The sequence below is a fragment of the Solanum lycopersicum genome, chromosome 7 (assembly GCF_036512215.1).
Source record: "Solanum lycopersicum chromosome 7, SLM_r2.1".
Lineage (NCBI taxonomy): Eukaryota > Viridiplantae > Streptophyta > Magnoliopsida > Solanales > Solanaceae > Solanum > Solanum lycopersicum.
In genome coordinates, this window is record NC_090806.1 from 50,206,980 (window position 1) to 50,227,558 (window position 20,579).

The 20,579-nt window shown below is 35.6% G+C and overlaps 2 protein-coding genes across 2 annotated transcripts; one reads left to right on the forward strand and one right to left on the reverse strand.

Moving 5' to 3' along the window:
• The first annotated feature begins 644 nt into the window (after nt 1–644).
• LOC138337477 (uncharacterized) lies at nt 645–1,067 on the forward strand. Its single transcript, XM_069287390.1, has one exon. It carries the CDS (start codon nt 645–647, stop codon nt 1,065–1,067), a length of 423 nt encoding a protein of 140 aa, XP_069143491.1.
• Nucleotides 1,068–6,522: 5,455 nt separating this feature from the next.
• LOC138337478 (uncharacterized) lies at nt 6,523–14,800 on the reverse strand. Its single transcript, XM_069287391.1, has 6 exons — nt 14,627–14,800; nt 14,335–14,446; nt 12,496–12,780; nt 9,063–9,313; nt 6,838–6,933; nt 6,523–6,753 (listed from the first exon to the last, which is right to left on the reverse strand). Exons 1-6 carry the CDS (start codon nt 14,798–14,800, stop codon nt 6,523–6,525), a joined length of 1,149 nt encoding a protein of 382 aa, XP_069143492.1.
• Between the last annotated feature and the right edge of the window lie 5,779 nt (nt 14,801–20,579).

The following is a 20,579-nucleotide window of genomic DNA, read 5'->3' on the forward strand; positions in this document are numbered from 1 at the left end:
CCTACCATAGTGGGTGGTTATGACTCTATTTGGGTTGTTGTTGATAGGCTGACCATGTCTGCGCACTTCATTCCGGTTCAGGTGAAGTATACAGCAGAGAAGTTAGCCGAGCTATATATTAGTCAAATTATGTGAATACATGGAGTTCCTTTTTCTATCATATCAGATCGACGTTCACTATTTACTTCTGACTTCTGGAAGGCATTACAACATGATCTGCGTACTCAGTAAGTAATGAGTACAACCTTTTACCCTCAGACAGATGGCAAGTCTGAGAGGACAATTCAAGTGGTGGAGGATATGCTCCGAGCGTATGTGATCAATTTCAAAGATAAATGGGATCCACATTTACCCTTAGCAGAGTTTGCCTCTAATAACAGTTATCACTCTAGTATCCAAATGACCCAATCTAAGGCGTTGCATGGAAGATGGTGTAGGTCTCCGATAGGTTTGATTGATTCAGCGGAGATGGACTTTTTGGATAAAGACTTGCTTAGAGATTCTATGGAGAAAGTCCGTATGATTCAGTATAAATTACTGACAGCTCAGAGTCGATAGAAGAGTTATGCAGACCGGAGATTTAGAGCCTTAGTGTTTATGGAGGTTATCATGTTTGGCTTCGAGTATCATCAATGAAAGGTATGATGAGGTTCGAAAAGAAGGGCAAGCTTCGCCGTAGATTCATTGGACCTTTTGATATTTTGAGCCAAGTGGGAGAGGTGGCCCATAAGTTGGCCTTGTCACCTAGTTTGTCTGCAGTTCATCCTGTTTTCCATGTCTCTATGCTTCGGAAGTATATTTCGAATGAATATTATGTTCTTTCACTTGACTCTGTGGAGTTTTGTCCAGACTTGACATTTGAGGAGGAGCCTATAGCTATTTTGGATAGGCAAGTTCGAAAGCTAAGGACCATAGAGATTGCTTTAGTGAAGGTGCAATGGAAGCACCGATCACTGGGAGAGGCAACTTGGGAGACTGAGTCTGACATGCGTGCCAGATATCCTCAACATTTTGAAGATTCAGGTACTTCCTATTACTTTATGTTCGAGGAAGAACATGGTTCTTAGTGGTGGATAATATAATGACCCGAAAGGTCATTTTTGATAATTTTAAACATTTATGTATAGTTACTTAATTTACAGTAATTTATTTACAATCAAAAATAAGGGACAAAATGTGAAATGTTAAAATAGGTGGTAGAAATTATCACTTTTAATCGATATAATAAATTTAGGGAAAAAAAGTGGAACAGAACTAACCTAAACGTGTGACAAAAACAAACAACATGATAATGTCTAGAAAACACTCACAGCGCCGTCGAACAAGTGCACTTGATTCAGGTAATAATTTTAAACTTTACATTGAGGCGGATGAATGTGTCTTGTAATTAATGTATTATTATAATTTTTATTTTAACTTTCATATGTGCTTTTGGAATGTGAAACACGGCAAAATGTATATGGAATAAAGAAATAATAATTGGAAGTTGGCATTCTGGTATGAAGTAATTTTGAAATTGAGAAGAAGGGTCTTGTCAATCATGTGATAATTATTGGGGATATAACTGAATAAAGATGATTGAAAAATAATAAATAGGAATATAGGGTATCAATTTGAGGTTTTAGAACATTTTTTTGTTCTCGTGATTCTTTTTGTAACATAAGGCTTCACTATTTCATAAAATTTTCTTATTATTATCATATTAAGATTCAAGTGTGATATATTGAGATAGGTAAATAAATATTGGATATACTATATTATATAGATATCATTAAATTTATGATATTTGGAGAAATTGGAATTTAACAGTAAGCTTGAAATTTGGAAAATATGATGGTTGAAATGTTAATTGACATCAAGAATTACAAACTTGATTATAAATTTGGAGTAATTTTTTAGGTCAAGGTTAAACACATAAAGGTTTGAGTGTTGTTAGTTTTAAAACCTTATTGTGAATATATACTTGAATAGATTTCATTCGTTTGGAAGCTCAACGAAAAGGGAAGGCTCAAGTCCAAGAGTAATTATTCGATTGGCTAAGGCAAATGGATTTCTAAACTTTTGTTAAGCGTATAAAATTCTTGTATTTCCTTGTGTGATGTTGAGAATGATTTGGAGACTTTTTGCTTATTTGTTGGTTTTTATCAAAATGGCTATCGTCTAATTTTTTTCAGTATGTAATTCACTCTGCATTTGAAACATTGTTGTGATAAGAGATTATGTGATAAGAGGATGTACAATTTTGAGGGTTGTATCGCGCGCCGTGATGGATATTATATTTCGAGGGACGTATCGCATACCGTGATGGATATTATATTTTGAGGGACGTATCGCGCATCGTGACATTTACTGTTGTCGAGGGTCATGTAGTGAGCCGCCACAGATGCATGGACAAATATGTCCCCCATGGGTCGCAAAATGAGAGACAGCGTGTGTGTATCGTTAGGGAAGACATCATCACTATCCTTGACATTGCATCTCATGTCAGTACACATTTTTATTATTGATGAACTTGAATACGTGGTTTGTTGATCTTGTTATTGTTTCTCTGTGAAAATTGTGACTGTTGAATATTAAGATGTTATTGAGAATATGTACACTAATAGAGTGCGGTTATTGAATTGCGTGTTTGGTAAATTGTGAGTTGCTTGTAGTGTGTAGGTTCAGGTAGGGTGTAAGGAGTACCCGTATTTTTTTACCTTAACTTATGTTTAGAGATTTTCTTGTTGGGTACCGCGTGGTTCGGTACTCACCCCTTGCTTCTATAAATTTTTGTAGGTTACAAGCCCGGATTTTTTTGATACCTTCCATTCTCTTCGTTCCTGAGGCATCTTCTGGAGGATTGTGAGGTAGCTGCTTGTCATCTCAACGAACATTCCTACTCCATTTTATGAATTTGTTTTTACTTGAAATTCAACTTCATGTTAGACTCGTGTTTTTTTTTCAAATCTAGTATTTACATTAGAGGCTTGTGCGCGTCACTACCAGATATTGGGAATTGAATTAAGTTGAATTGTTTCCTGTTTAGAAATCATTATCAGACTTTGGTTTTATTTCTATATTTTATCTAAATTATTGGGGTAGGCTAACTTGTCTTGGTGGGATAAGACGAGTTCCATCACGCCCATTTATGAGTTGTGACACTAAAACACTCAATTCATCAACTAAATCACATTGACATATTTGAATAACTTGAACACTTTTTAAGTTTAATTACTTAAGTTTTAATTTAACTAAAACACTATATTCATCAACTAAATCACATTAACTTATTTTGAGAACTTAAAGACTTTGTAAGTCTAATTAGTTAAGTTTCACTTAATTCAAACACTATATTGACCAAGTAAATTACATTAACTTGTTTAAAGAACTTAATTATTTTTCTACGTCTAATTGGTTAAGTTTTAAGTTACTTATAACACTATTCACCAACGAATGCACATTACTTAACAATTTTCTAAGTCTAAATTGATAAGTTTTAACTTAACTAAAACATTATATTCATCAACTAAATCTTATTAACTTATTTGAAGAACTTAAAGACTTTTTAAGTCTAATAAGTTAAGTTTTAAATTAAATCAAAAACTATATTCACCAACTAAATCACAATAACTTATTTTAAGAACTCAATTTTTCCAAGTCTAATTAGTTAAGTTTTAACTTAATTCTAACACTATTCACCAACGTAATCACATTACTTGTTTGGAAAACATAAAAACATTCTAAGTCTAATTAGTTAAGTTTTAACTTACTCATAACACTATATTCACTAACTAAATCACATTAAGTATTTGGAGAACTTAAAGACTTTCTAAGTCTAATTAGTTAAGTTTTAACTTACTTCTAACACTGTTCACTAACGAAATCATATTACTCGTTTGGAAAACTTAACAACTTTCTAAGTCTAATTACTTAAGTTTTAACTTACTTCTAACACTATATTGAACAACTAAATCATATTGAGTATTTGGAGAATATAAAGTTTTTCTAAGGTTAATTAGTTTAGGTTTAACTTATTTCTAACACTATGTTGACCAACTTAATCACATTAAGTATTTGAAGAACTTAAAGACTTTCTAAGTCCGATTAGTTAAGTTTAAACTTATTTTCAAACACTATATTAACCAACGAAATCACATTACTTATTTGAAAAACTTAACAACTTTCTTAGTCTAATTAGTTAAGTTTTAACTTAATCATAACACTATATTCACCAACTAAATCACATTAAGTATTTGAAAAATTAAAAGCCTTTCAAAACCTAATTTGTTAAGTTTTAAGTTAACTAAAACACTACATTAACCAACTAAATTACATTAACTTATTTGAAATATTTTACAATTTTGTAAGTATAATTAGTTTAGTATTAACTTACTTCTAACACTATTCACCAACGAAATCACATTGCCTGTTTGGAAAAATTAACAACTTTCTAAGTATAATTAGTTATGTTTTAACTTAACTAATACATTCTATTCATCAACTAAATCACATTAACTTATTTGAAGAACATAAAGACTTTCTAAGTCTAATTAGATAAGTTTTAACTTTATTCAAAGACTATATTCACAAAATAAATTACATTAACCTAACGCTCTGATACCAAGTTTGTCACGATCAAAAACCAGCAGCGAGTGGCACCCACACTTTTCTCCTAGGTGAGCAAACCAAAAAATATAAATCCCAACATTTACCGGTATATCAATTATGAATAGTAAAAATAATGCGGAAGATCCAAAACTTATTAACGTAATCAATTAAATAAACTTCTAAAGTTTAATACTTATTATTCCCAAAATCTTTAAGTCATCACATCAAGCACATCTACCCTCAAATTTCTAAATCTAAGAGTATTTATGAAGCTAAAATAAGTAAAAAGATGGTCCATGTACGAACTTCAAAGACATCTAGACGTGAGGGAGACAATCCAGTCCGAGCTAGGAATAATATATCACCCTAAAATCTGATGTACTGGAGACTGCTAGAGCTGAGGGCGAGTCGAAGTCGATGGTGCACTTGCTGCTCTCCACAAAACAACAAGAAGCAAATACAAGTAGGGGTCAGTACAAGGAACACGTACTGAGTAGGTATCATCGGCCAACTCAAAATAGAAATCAGTATATATTAAAAAATAGTATAAAACCAACTACAATAATTAACAGGTGACAAGAAACAAACACATGAAACATTGACAACAACAACACCATACTAGGTACACCATCAATCACAACATCAAGCACACCTATGAGGACTCATGCCTCCACACCATACTCATTTGGGAAATAGGTTCCTTGAGTTTGAGTGAATTAAGTTAATTCCAGATTCCTTTCCTTTAATGATATTGTGTCGGAACGTGACACTCCGATCCCATATATCGTGTTAGAACGTGACACTCCGATCCCATCATACCATGTCGGAACGTGACACTCCGAACCAATAATACCGTGTCGGAATGTGAGACTCCGATCCAATTATCTCATCATTTTTATTTCATCAAGCCTTCTTTATTCAAGGCGTCATCTTTAATAGAGAGGATTCAAGATAAGGAATTCAACATTCTCCTAACTTTAGGCCAAACACAAACCACACAATCAGGAACACACAACCACACAATCTAGTACATAAGAGACTTTACAATATCATTCAATACATATCAATTGCCATTTTGAAATTATCTATCACATAAAAATTAACTATAACCTACCTCCACCGAAGAATCATGATCAAGCAAGCTACCTCCCCAATGCCTATGAACCTTTTAAATCTGAAGTCTAAGTCACTTGCTTTCTTCTTCGTTCTCTCTCTCTCGCTCGTTCTCCACTTCTATTCTTTTTTTTATTTTTTTCTTCTTCAAATTCTTTTTACCCTAATTATCATTTAATCAATTATGATAAAGTAACCCACTTTTTATTCCCTATTATCTACTTTAACCCCAACTAAATAAATTATTAAACTTACCCAACTAATTTCATAATTAAAATCATGAATAGTCCGAAACACCCCTTTAAAACTTTTAGAGGAAGTCTGACCAAGTAGGGGTTACGCACATGTGATGGTCCGTCGTATCTACGAATGTCCGTGCAGCATTTCCGTCATGAAGTTCAGAGAGTCGATCCCAGTACCCAAATTTCAGAGTTAAAGTGTCTTGGAACGAAGACCCTCGACGGACCGTCGTTCCTATGACGGTTCGTCCTACCTATCGTCAAGGGCAATGAGGAGAGCAGCAGAAGAAATTACACAAGTATAGGACGACGGAGTTCATCACTGTCCGTCGTGACCATGACGGTCCGTCGCGTGTTCTATCGACCCGGTCAGTTTTTATCAAAAATAATTCTACTGCTCAAACCCACTAAATAGGTTGTTACAATAGATACCAATTTACCCATCGTTCGTCCTCGAACGATCACAGGAAGAAAAGCAAGGGCAAAAAAGAGTACTTGAATCTGTAAAAAGATGTGGATATCTTTCTTGCATATAAACCTCATTCTCCCAAGTGGACTCTTCAACTAGCTGATTCTTCCACTAAACCTTGATAGATGCAATCTCCTTTGATCTCAACTTGCGGACCTCTCTATTTAAAATAGCAACAAGCTCCTCCTCATAAGACAAATTCTCATTAAGAAGAACTGAATCCCAACGAATAATGTAGTTTCCATCCCCATGGTATTTTTTCAGCATAGACACATGAAATACCGGGTGCACTCCTGAGAGTCCTGGAGGCAATGTCAAATCATAATCCACCTCCCCCACGCGCTTCAGAACTTCAAATGGATCAATATACATCGGACTAAGCTTACCTCGCTTACCAAACCGCATCACCCCTTTCATGGGTCAAACCTTCAGCGAGATTTGTTCACCCTCCATAAAATTCAAGTCCCTAACCTTTCTATCTGCATATTCTTCTTGCCTGTTCTTAGCTGCTAGAAGCTTCTCCTGAATGAATTTTACTTTATCTAACGATTCCCCAAAAGATCGGTACCCCATGGTCTTACCTCAAATCCATCAAACCATCCAATGGGAGACCTACATTTCCTCCCATACAGTGCCATAAATGGGGCCATATGAATACTGGAGTGATAGCTATTATTGTATGAAAACTCTGCTAAGGGTATGAAGTTATCCCAATGACCACCAAATTCTATCACACATGCACGAAGCATATCCTCCAACACCTAAATCCTTCGCTCAGGTTGACCATCGGTGTGAGGGTGAAATGCATTACTAAGATCCAACCAAGTACCTAATTCAGCATGCAATGTTCTCCAAAACATAGAAGTAAATTGCGTACCTCTATCTGATATGATGGAAAGTGGAACTCCATGCAATCGAACAATTTCTGAGATATAGAGTTTGGCTAACTTCTCTGAATTGTAAGTCACCTTGACCGGAATAATGTGTGCAGACTTAGTTAATCTGTCAACAATTACCCAAATAGAATCAAACTTACCCAATGTCTTTGGAAGACCAACCACAAAATCCATTGCAATCCTTTCCCATTTCCATTTAGGATTGGGCATTTTCTGAAGTGTTCTTCCGGTCCTCTAGTGTTCATACTTTACCTACAGACAATCCGGGCATTGGGCAACAAAATCAACAATGTCACGCTTCATTCTACTCCACCAAAAATGTTGCTTAAGGTCACGATACATCTTTGTTGCACCGGGATGTATAGAATACCTTGAACTATGAGCCTCTGTAAGAATAGTGTGCATCAAATTATCAACACGGGTTACACATAGCCTCCCCTTAATTCTCAAAACGCCTTCCTCATCAATTATTGCCTCTTTAGCCTCTCCTCGTAATACCATATCTCAAATTCAGTTCAGCTTCTCATCAGTAAACTGTTTTCCCTTAATATTGTCAAGAAAAAAAGATCTTGACTCCACACAGGCCAAAAATCCTCCCTTCTCTAGTACTTCCAGCCTCATAAAGTCATTAGCCAGAGTCTGAACCTCTCTAGCCAATGATCGTCTAGAAACCTGTAAGTGGGTTATACTTCCCATGCTCCCTGCTTTTCTACTTAAAGCATCTGCCACAACATTAGTTTTTCCTGGGTGATACAAAATAGTAATATCATAGTCTTTCAGTAGTTCCATCCACCTCCTCTGCCTCAAATTCAAATCTTTCTGAGTAAAGACATACTGTAAACTACGATGATCTGTATAGACTTCACACTTGACCCCATATAGATAATCTCTCAATTACTTTAATGCAAACACAACTACAGCCAACTCCAAATCATGGGTCGGATAGTTATGTTCATGCACTTTTAATTGCTTTGAAGCATAAGCAATTACATTCCTCTACTGCATTAGCACTACCCCCAAAAAAGAATAAGATGCATCACAATAACCAATGAAATTCTTACCTTCCACTGGCAAGGTAAGAATTGGTGCAGTAGTTAACAAAGTCTTGAGGTTCTTGAAGCTTTCTTCACATTCGTCCGACCATACAAATGGAACATTCTACTTAGTCCAATTTTTCAGTTGGGAAGCAACAGAAGAAAATCCCTTGACAAATCGACGGTAGTAGCTAGCTAAACCAACAAAGATCTTTACCTCTGTCACATTATTAGGTCTTACCCAACTCTTCACTACTTCAATCTTAGAAGGATCCACCATCACTCCATCCATAGAAACCATGTGCCCCAAGAAGGACACTGAATCTAGCAAAAACTCACACTTGGAGATTTTGGCATAAAGACTTTTCCCCCTCAACAATTCCAATACAATTCTCAAATGGTCCTCATGTTCTTTCCTGCTCCTTGAGTATATCAGTAAATCATCAATAAATACAATAACAAAGAGATCCAGATATGGCTTAAAAATCCCGTTCATCAGGCTCATGAAAGCAGCAGGGGCATTCCTAAGCCCAAAATACATTACTAAGAATTCATAATGCCCATACCTGGTTCGAAAAGCAGTCTTTGGCACATCTGCTGCCCGTATTTTCAATTGATGATAACCAGATCTCAAATCAATTTTTGAGAAGGTACAAGCACCTTGTAACTAATCGGACAAATCATCAATGTGAGGAATAGGATACTTGTTCTTAATAGTTACCTTATTTAATTGCCTGTAGTCTATGCACATCTGAAAACTTCCATCCTCCTTCTTCACAAATAAAACAGGTGCACCCCAACGGGATGCACTTGATCTAATAAAACCTTTACCTAACAACTCCTGAAGTTGGGCCTTTAACTCCCTTAACTCAGTTGGAGCCATTGTATAAGAGGGTATGAAAATGGGGTGATTACCCGGCTCCAAATCAATACAAAAATCAATATCCCTATCCGGTGGCATACCAGGAAGGTCTGCAGGAAACACATCCAGAAACTCACGGACTATCGAGACAGACTCAATCGAAGGTACTTGGGAAGTATCATACCTGAGATGTGCCAAGATATCTAAACAACCCTTACTAACAATTCTCTTAGCACGAAGAAAAGAGATGATATGAACTAGAGTGGATATATAGTCACCCTCCCACACTAGTGGATCTGTCCTAGGCTTGGCCAATGTCACAGTTTTAGCATTACAATCTAAGATTGCAAAATTTGGAGAAAGTCAAATCATACCCAGAATTACATCGAAATCAACCATATTTAGAATAATCAAATCTACATGAGTATTGCTCCCCACAAAAGTCACATGACAAGTCCTATACCCCTTCTCTACTATCACAGACTCACCCACAGGAGTAGAGATGCGAATAGGCATGTCAAGCAACTCACAATATAAATCAAGACCAATAGCAAATAAGGAAGATACATATGAAAATGTGGATCAAGGATCAAATAATACAGAAGTCATGCAATCACAGACCAAAAGATTACTTGTGATAACTAAGTGTGGCAGTGGTACCGGAACCGGCAAAACCAGACCGGTAATTACTGGAACCGGTACGGAACCGGTACTCTATATACCGGTATTGCTCCGGAACCAGAACCGGACCGGTCTGGGAAACCGGTAAAATAACTATTATTCCGTCCCGGTACGGTAGTAAATCGGTACTAGACAAGACCGGACTGGATCGGTATCCGGGACGAACCGAATTTTTTTTTAAAAAAAAATTTAATTGAATCTAACTTTTATTATAATTTAAATTTTCAAACTTTAAAGTTATAAATTTAAATTTTCAAACTTTGAATTCAAACTAGTTTGAAAAATTTAAATTCAAATTTTTAAGTTAAATTTAAATTTCAAACTTTATAAACTATAAAGTTTTAATTTAAAATTTTCAAATTTTTAAATTTCAAATTTAAATTTTCAAACATTAAATTAAAACTTTTAAAGTTTTAAAATTTAAAATTAAAATTTTAAAGTTATAAAATTTAAATTTCAAACTCTTAAAGTTTGAAATTTTTTATTTTAAACTTGAAAGTTATAAAATTTAAAATTGACTATATCAAAAATTAAATTTAATACAACAATATTAAAAAACAAATTAAGGTGAATAGCCTATATTTTTATTAATATATATTTGATATTACTATTACATTTACAAAAATATTTGTTTGAATTAATAGTTGGTGCCACCATATAAATCCCTTCGTAAATCATTCAGCATTTCTTTAGTAACATGTTCGGGAATAGGTCTAATAGAAAGATCTTCCATTGCTTCAATCCCGTTGTCACTATAATCCTTCATTACTTCATCAACGTCATCCTGAAATTTGGTCGGTAGTGGTTCACGACCCAAATTCCTTCTCTCGGCATTAATCTAATCTCGAAATAATACTGATATCTCCAAGCTGTCGGCTACTAGTGAATGCCTATGTTCTCCAAGTTGAAACCTTGCTGCACTAAAGACGCCTTCAGAAGCTACCGACGACGCTTGCATTGCTTATATATCTCGAACAATCGGTACTAGTTTTGGAAATCCTTTGATGCACTCTCTCCAACATTTGAGAACATCTTTAGTAGGTTCTGTAATTTGATTAATATATGCATCAAAATCATTTCTATTATCGTGAGAAAGTTTAAGATAATCCTCTAAATAATTATCAATATTATTTTCATCAAATCTAACCCTAGAGCTTTCAGGTTCATTTTCACTTGATAGATTTTTATTAGCATTATATAAATCATACAATTTTCTTGCTTCAATTTTTATGCTATCTTCAACTTGTTGACAGCTACGAATTTCTTCTAATTCATCATTAATGTCTAAGTTAAAATATATTTTTTCAACAATTCTTGATGAACCGGAATCTTGATAATTAAGGTGTAACAAACATGCAGTTAAATAAATTTGAGGCATAGGAATATAATATTTTTTAAATTTTATAATCATTTTTTCAATGGTTTGTTGAAACCTTGGTTTATTTTTAAATTTATTTAATTTTGAAGAAATCATACAAATATCAGGCAAAACAGTACAAATTGATGGACTATAAAGTACAGAATTCTTTTTGTAGTTAAGTAAAAAACTTTTGGGAAATCTATAAGTTCATTTATATCACGCCAATCATTATCATCTAGTCTATATGTCATATCAAAATTATGATCATTCCAAACCATTTGTAAGGGTATTCGATATTCATAAGCGATTACAAGCATTTCATATAAAGTATTCCATCTAGTAGCCACTATTTTTGGAATTTTTCTAGGTGGAAGATTATTTTCAAAACAGCGATTTTGAAAATCTTTACGCCGAGACTTAAATTGACATTTAAATATAAAAGGACATGCATTTTCAACTTTCGTACATCCGTTATAATACATATTTACACCATCTCTAACCATCAAATTATATATATATGTGCAGTACACCTAATATGATAATTATCACCATAAAAAGGACAAAGTGTAGTTTTTAAATATTGAACAGCAGAATTATTACTTGAAGCATTATCTAACTTTGTAAAATATCTAAAATATTTTGAGCAATATAACTACCGGTTTTTTGCATTTGACAACATTTGTAACCTAAAATTCTTTTTTGCATATAAAAATTTTCATCAATCCAATGTGCAGTAACAGTCAAATTATCGTTACCATTTACACTACGACCCATATCAGAAGTAATAGCTATTTTAGAAGTATTATAATAAAATAAACAACGAAGATATTGAAAATGTTGTGCATGATAATCAAATACAGCCTTTTTTTATTGTATTTCTAGCAAAACCTTTAAAATTTGGATTATATACAATTTGTATATAATGTATAAAGCCGGGATTTTCAGCAAAACTAAATGGCAAACCCATAACGCATATCATTTTAGCTAGTTCTTCAAGATCTTTTTCTCTATTATATGAAGGTAGTAAACTAGAGACAGAAACATTAGACGGATTTAATTGTGTTTGTACCATTTTAGAGCCGCCTACTCCTACATTTTCAGGAAGGGGGGTACCATTTTTTTTAGCTTCGCTTACCGCTTTAGCATGCAAAAATTCATTTTTACAACAAGACATTAAATGACTACTCAAATGTCCCGTCCCACCAGATTTTCCCACAGTTTTATGATTTAATATATGTTTACATTTATTACCAATAGCTTGTGTTTTATCTTCGTTTTGTGTCATAAATTTCAAAACAACTGATTTTTTAACACGTTCTACCTTAGGCCTAGGATGTACTGGGGGAACTGCGGCAGGACAACGAAAGGGAGCGGGACTAGGAGTAGTAGTAGCCGTAGGTGGCTTAGTTTCATCATCATCATCATCAAAAATAGGCGTATCAGTATAATTATCAATATCATTATCATTATCATTGTAACTAGGCAAATCCTCATCAAAATTACCAAAGCGACGTTGTAAATGTTCATGATAAGGATCTAATCTTGAATTACTATCAATATTAAAAACCGTATCATCAACATGTGTATAATCATCCGTATTTATTCTTAATATAGTAGATTTTTTAGTTTTTGATTTATAAGAACTACCGGTTTTTGTATTATCGGAGGATGTAAAGTTACAAACATTTCGTACACGCTGTAATGCACTTTTTTCCCCTTTGCTTTTTCAACAATATTTTTTCTGAAATCCATATTAAAAAATTAAACGTGAGATTAAATATAATAAGAAAAATGTTATGCAATTATCCAAATAATAAATCACAAATAAATAAATAATTGTTTAAATATAAATGAAACGTAAAATAAAAGTTAGAACGAATGTACCCAACGTTTACTTTAAAAAAGTAGAAATTTATGACCGCCGATAGCCGAATGTGGAAAGTTGAAAATTGAATTTTGAAGCTCAAAATCTAATTTCCAAAGACCAAGTAAGGCAACACCGAAATTTAAGATATTATATATTATTGAATTAGAGATTAGAGATAGAGAGTAGAGAGTTGAGAGAGTAGAAGATGAATAGATGATATTGTGATTTAAAAGAATGAAATTTAGGGGTATTTATAGTTGAGAGAGTAGAAGATGAATAGATGATATTGTGATTTAAAAGAATGAAATTTAGGGGTATTTATAAGTAAAAAAATGGATTAAAGTGTAATTTTTAAAACTTTAGGGTATTAAAAAAGTTAGGGGTGGGGTAAGGGCTTTATTGGATGAATTTTTCTTCAACTAGTCGTTGGGGGGCCCCATTAGCCATTACCCAATGGCTAGTAACGGCTGTATTTAAAAAAAATTAAACCGGACCGGACCGGTAATTACCGTAACCGGTAAAAACCGGATATTCCTTAATTCCGTCCCGGTTCCTGTCCCGGAACCGGAAAAACCATACCCTAAGATGTACTAACCGGCATTGGAGGATGTAAAGTTACAAACATTTGTTCACGCTCGATGAACTCCAAGTCTCTAACCTTTCGATCTGCATATTCCTTCAGCCTACTTTGAGCCGCTAAAAGCTTTTCTTGAATAAATTTCACTTTGTCTTATGATTTCCTCAAGAGATCGGTACCCCATGGTCTTACCTCAAATGCATCAAAGCAACCAATGGGAGACCTACATCTCCTCTCATACAGTGCCTCGAATGGGGCCATATCAATACATGAGTGATAGCTATTATTGTATGAAAACTCTGCTAAGGGTAAGAAGTTATTCCAATGACCACCAAACTCTATCTCACATGCACGAAGCATATCCTTCAAAATTTGAATTGTACGCTCAGACTGACCATCGGTTTGATGGTGAAATGCAGTACTAAGATCCAACCCAGTACCTAATTCAGCATGCAATATTCTCCAAAACATAGAAGTAAATTTCGTACCTCTATCTGATATGATGGAAAGTGGAACTCCATGCATCGAACGACTTCTGATATATAGATCCTGGCTAACTTCTCTGCATTGTAAGTAACCTTAACCGGAATGAAGTGAGCAGACTTAGTTAATCTGTCGACAATTACCCAAATAGAATCAAACTTACCCAATGTTTTTGGAAGACCAACCACAAAATCCATTGCAATTCTTTCCCACTTCCATTCAGGAATAGGCATTTTAAGAAGTGTTCCTCTGGGCCTCTGGTAATCATACTTTACCTGCTGACAATTCGGGCATTGGGCAACAAAATCAGCAATGTCACGCTTCATCCTACTCCACCAAAAATGTTGCTTTAGGTCACGATACATCTTGTTTGTACCCGGATGTATAGAATACCTTAAACTATGAGCCTCTGTAACAATAGTGTGAATCAAATTATCAACTCGGGGCACACATACCCTTCCCTTCATTCTCAAAACGCCTTCCTCATCAGTTTTCGCCTCTTTGGCCTCTCCTCGTAATACCATCTCTCGAATCTGATTCAGCTTCTCATCCGCAAACTGTTTTCCTTTACTCTTGTCAAGAAAATAAGATCTTGCCTCCATAAAGGAAAAAAATCCTCCCTTCTCCATTACTTATAGCCTCATAAAATCATTAGCCAGAGTCTGAACCTCTCTAGCCAATGGGTGTCTGGAAACTTGTAAGTGAGCTACGCTTCCCATGCTCCCTGCTTTTCTACCTAAAGCATCTGCCACAACATTAGGTTTTCCTAGGTGATACAAAATAGTTATATCGTAGTCCTTCAGTAGTTACATCAACCTCCTCTGTCTCAAATTCAGATCTTTCTGAGTAAAGACATATTGTAAACTACGATGATCTTGATAGACTTCGCACTTGACACCGTATAGGTAATGTCTCCATTGCTTTAATGCAAACAGTAATGCAGCTAACTCCAAATCATGAGTCGGATAGTTACGGTCATGCACTTTTAATTGCCTCGAAGCATAAGCAATTACATTCATCTTTTGCATTACCACTGCACCCAACCCAGAATAAGATGCATCACAATAAACAATGAAATTCTTACCTTCCACTGGCAGGGTAAGAATTGGTACAGTAGTAAACAGGGTCTTGAGTTTCTGAAAGCTTTCTTTACGTTCGTCCGACCATACAAATGGAACACTCTGCTTAGTCAAATTTATCTGTTGGGAAGCAACCGAAAAAAATCCCTTGACAAATCGACGGTAGTAGCTAGCTAAACCAACAAAACTCCTTACTTCTGTAACATTAGTAGGTCTTACCCAAATTTTCACTGCTTCAATCTTAGAAGGATCCCCCATCACTCCATCCTTAGAAACTACGTGCGCGAAGAAGGACATTGAATCTAGCCCAAACTCACACTTGGAGAATTTGGCATAAAGCTTTTTCTCCCTCAACACTTCCAACACAATTCTCAAATGCTCCTCATGTTCTTTCCTACTCTTTGAGTAAATCAGTATATCATCAATGAACACAACGACAAAGAGATCCATATATGGCTTAAAAATCCCGTTCATCAAGCTCATGAAAGCAGCAGGGGCATTCGTAAGTCCAAAAGACATTACTAGGAATTCATAATGCCTATACCTTGTCCGAAAAGCAGTCTTTGGCACATCTGTGGCCCGTATTTTCAATTGATGATAACCAGATCTTAAATTGATTTTTGAGAAGGTACAAGCACCTTGTAAATGATTGAACAAATCGTCAATGCGAGGAAGAGGATACTTGTTCTTAAAAGTTACCTTATTCAGTTGCCTGTAGTCTATGCACATCCGAAAACTTCCATCCTTCTTCTTCACAAATAAAACAGGAGCACCCCAAGGGGATGCACTTGGTGTAATGAAGCCTTTACCTAACAACTCCTGAAGTTGGGCCTTTAACTCCCTTAACTCTTTGGGAGCTATTCTATAAGGGGGTATGGAAATGGGGCGATTACCCGTCTCCAAACCAATTCTAAAATCAATATCCCTATCCGGTGGCATACCAGGAAGGTCTGCTGGAAACACATCTAGAAACTCACGGACTATCGAAACAGACTCAATCGAAGGTACATGGGAAGTGTCATCCCTGATATGTGCTAAAAAACCTAAACAACCCTTACTAACCATTCTCTTAGAACGAGGAAAGGAGATGATACGAGCTGGAGTGGAAGTGTAGTCACCCTCCCACACTAGCGGATCTGTCCTAGGCTTGGCAAATGTCACCGTTTTAGCATTACAATCTAAGATTGCAAAATTTGTGGAAAGCCAAGTCATACCCAGAATTACATCGAAATCAACCATCTATAGAATAATCAAGTCTACATGAGTATTGGTCCCCACAAAAGTAACAAGACAAGACCTATACACCTTCTCAACTATCACGGACTCACCCACTGGAGTAGAAACACGAATAGGCATGTCAAGCAAATCACAATATAATCAAGACCTGTAACAAATAAAAAAGATACATATGAAAATGTGGATCAAGGATCAAATAATACATAAGCCATGCAATCACAAAACAAAAGATTACTTGTGATAACAGCATCAGATGTCTCTACTTCAGACCTCCCGTGAAAAGCATAACAATGGGCCCTATCACCTGTCTGTCCGTTACCCCTACCATGTTGTGATGTAGTAGCTCCGGCTTGCCCGCCACCCCGGTTGGTTTGGTGACCACCATTACCTTGACCACCACGTCCTCCAGAATGGCGGTCTCTCCCTTGACCACATCTACCTCTGACCATTGGGGGTCTGTAACTCTGTTTTGGACAATATCTCCTAATATGCCCAGTCTCCCCACATCCATAACACTCTCGAGGGTCAAGCATAAGTCTCTGTGAGAACGACAAAGTATGGGGTAACCTCCAAGCTCAGAGAAATGTTGACTGGTCTGCGGTGGACCCCCAACCGCAGCCTGCAGTGAAGACTGAATAGGTCGGGCTGGGTAACCTCCTGAACTCTGCCCTCTAGAGTAAGAACCACTAAACTCACCTGCCTTACGAATCTTCTTTGATGTCGATGCCATGGTGAAGTCTTCTGGCTTCACCCCCTCCACCTCTATCACAAAATCTACTACTTCTTGAATGGATTTTGCTGCAGCAGCTACTTGTAAGGCTGGGATCTGCAAATCTGACCTCAATCCCTTCACAAAATGGCAAATCTGCTCTTGTGAAGTGAAGCAAAGCTGGGTGGCTTACCTGGATAGTGCACGAAACTTAGCCTTATAAGCACTAACCGACATCCTGCCTTGCTCTAGGCTCAGGAACTCATCTCTCCTCCTATCCCTCAAAGTCCGGGGTATATACTTCTCCATAAATAGGCTAGAGAATGATGCCTAACTCATAGGTGGTGCCTTTGCGGGTTGGCACTCAACATACGATTGCGACCACATTTTGGCGTTCCCCTGAAACTGATAGGTCACAAACTCAATCCAAATCGTTCTACTATGCCCATCTTATGTAGAAGGTCATGACAATCAACCTAAAAATCATAGGCATCCTCAGATTCAGCACCCTTGAAGACTTGAGGCTTCAACTTCAAGAATTTAGTGAAAAGTTCATGCTGATCACTCGTCATTATAGGCCATGTAGTCAATCGAGGAAACTTGTCTATTTCCAATGAGGCATCCATACGGGGAGACACAGCAGCGACATGTTGTACTCCCGGAACCTGAGGTGCTGGTGCAGAAAACACTTGAGGTGACTGGCCTTGATCAGGCCAAGAACATCTATCCTCAAATTTCTAATCTAAGAGTATCTAAGAAGCTAAAATAAGTAAAAGAAATGGTCCATGTCCGAACTTCAAGACATCAAGACGTGAAGGAGAGAATCCAGTCCGAGCTAGGAAAATTAGCTCACCCTGAAATCTGATATGTTGATGACTAGCTAGAGTTGTGGACGAGTCGAAGTCGATGGAACGGTTGATGCACACACAAATAACAAGAAAGAAAAATACAAGTAGGAGTCAGTACAAGGAACACGTACTGAGTAAGTATCATCGGCAAACTCAAAATAGAAAGCAATATATATCTAGTAATAACATAAAATCAACTACAATGCTCAACAGGTGACAATAACAAGTACAAGAACCATTGACAACAACACCTAGCACACCTATGAGGACTCAAGACTCCACACCATACTCATTTGGGAAATAGATTCATTGTATTGAGTATATTAGCATAATTCAAGATTCATTCCCTTCATTATTACTGTGTTGACACGTGACACTCCGATCCCCTACTACGTGTCGGAATGTGACACTTCGATCCCCTAATACTACGTGTCGATTTGTGACACCCGATCCCCTAATACTACATGTCGGTTCTTGAAACCCGATCCCCTAATACTACGTGTCGGTTCGTGACACCCGATCCCCTAACACTATGTGTCAGTTCGTGACACCCGATCCCCTAATACTACATGTCGGTTCGTGACACCCGATCCATTTACCTCATCGGTTTTGTTCATCAAGCCTCTTTTATGTCAATACATCACCTTAATTTAGAGGACTTAGGTTTTAGGATTCAGCAGTCTCATAATTATAATCCATTACAAGTACATGATAATAACATTACAACCACATAATTAAGCATATAAAGGACTTTTCAAAACCACCCAATACATATGAATCGCTATTTATAGTTTACTATGAAATAGTATAAACCATAACCTACCTCCACCGAAGAATTGTGATCAAGTAAGATACTTCTCAATGCCTTTGCTTTCCTCTTCACTTCTCCCTTTTCTCGCTCGTTCTCCCTCTCTCTGTGCTTTTTATTTGTCCTTCTCCAAATTCTTTTTATTTTACCCTAATTATCATATAATTTATAATGATGAAATTAGTCCATTATTTATTTCAAGGTTATCTCCTTTAACCCCAAGTAAATAAATTATTGGACTTACCCCAATAATTTCCTAATTATTATTAGGAATAGTCCAAAACATCACTTAAAATTTTTAGCAGAAATCATACCCAGTCGAGGTTATGCAACTCGTGATGGCCCGTCATACCTGCGACGGTCCGTCATGCAGGTCCGTCACAAAGTTCAGAGAGTCGAATTCATTTAAGAGTTTTGCGACGGTCTGTCGTATCTACGACTGTCCGTTCTGCAATTCCATCGAGAAGTTTAGAGAGTTAATTCAAGTACCCAGATTTTTGAGTTTAAGTGTTTTGACACGAAGACTCTCGACGGACCGTCGTGCCAATGACGGTTCGTCCTACCTGTCGTCGAGGGTAATGAAGGGAGCCACAGGAGTAATTTCACAAGTGTGGGACAAAGGAGTCCATGACGGTCCGTCGCGTGATCCGTCGACCTACTCAGTTTTTATCACAAGTGATTCTACTACTCGAAACGAATAAACAGGTCGTTACAATAATTAAATGAAACACTATATTCACCAACTAAATCACATTAACTTATTCGAAGAACTTAACAATTTTTTTAAATCTAATGAGTTAAGTTTTAACTTAATTCTAACACTATTCACTAACGAAATCACATTACTTGTTTGGAAAACTTAACAACTTACTAAGTCTAATTAGTTAAGTTTTAAGTTACTCCTAACACTATATTCACCAATTTAATGAAATTAAGTATTTGGAGAACTTAAAGACTTTCTAAGTCTAATTAGTTAAGTTTTAACTTATTTCCAAACACTATATTCACCAATGAAATCACATTATTTATTTAGAAAACTTAAAAACTTTCTAAGTGTAATTAGTTAATTTTTAACTTAGGATTCAATAAATAAATCACATTAAGTATTTGGAAAATCTAAATACTTTCAAAGGCTAATTAGTTAAGTTTTAAGGTAACTAAAACACTATATTAACCAACTAAATCACATTGACTTATTTGAATTTAAAAACTTTCTAAGTCTAATTAGTTTAGTATTACTTCTAACACTATTCACCAACCAAATCACATTGCTTGTTTGGAATACTTAACAACTCTCTAAGTCTAATAAGTTATGTTTTAACTTAACTAAAACACTCTATTCATCAACTATATCACATTAACTTATTTGAAGAACTTAAAGAATTTCTAAGTCTAATTATTTAAATTTTAACTTAATTCAAAGACTATATTCACCAACTAAATCACATTAACTTATTTGAAGAAGTTAAAAAATTTTCTAACTCTAATTAGTTAAGTTTTAATTTACTTCTAAGACTATTCACCAATGAAATCACATTAAATATTTTGAAAACTTAACAATTTTTTAAGTCTAATTTATTAAGTTTTGACTTACTTTTAACACTATATTCACCAACTAAATAACATTAAGTATTTGGAGAACTTCAAGACTTTATGTCTAATTAGTTAAGTTTAACTTACTTCTAACACTATTCACCAACGAAATCACATTAGTTGTTTGGAAAACTT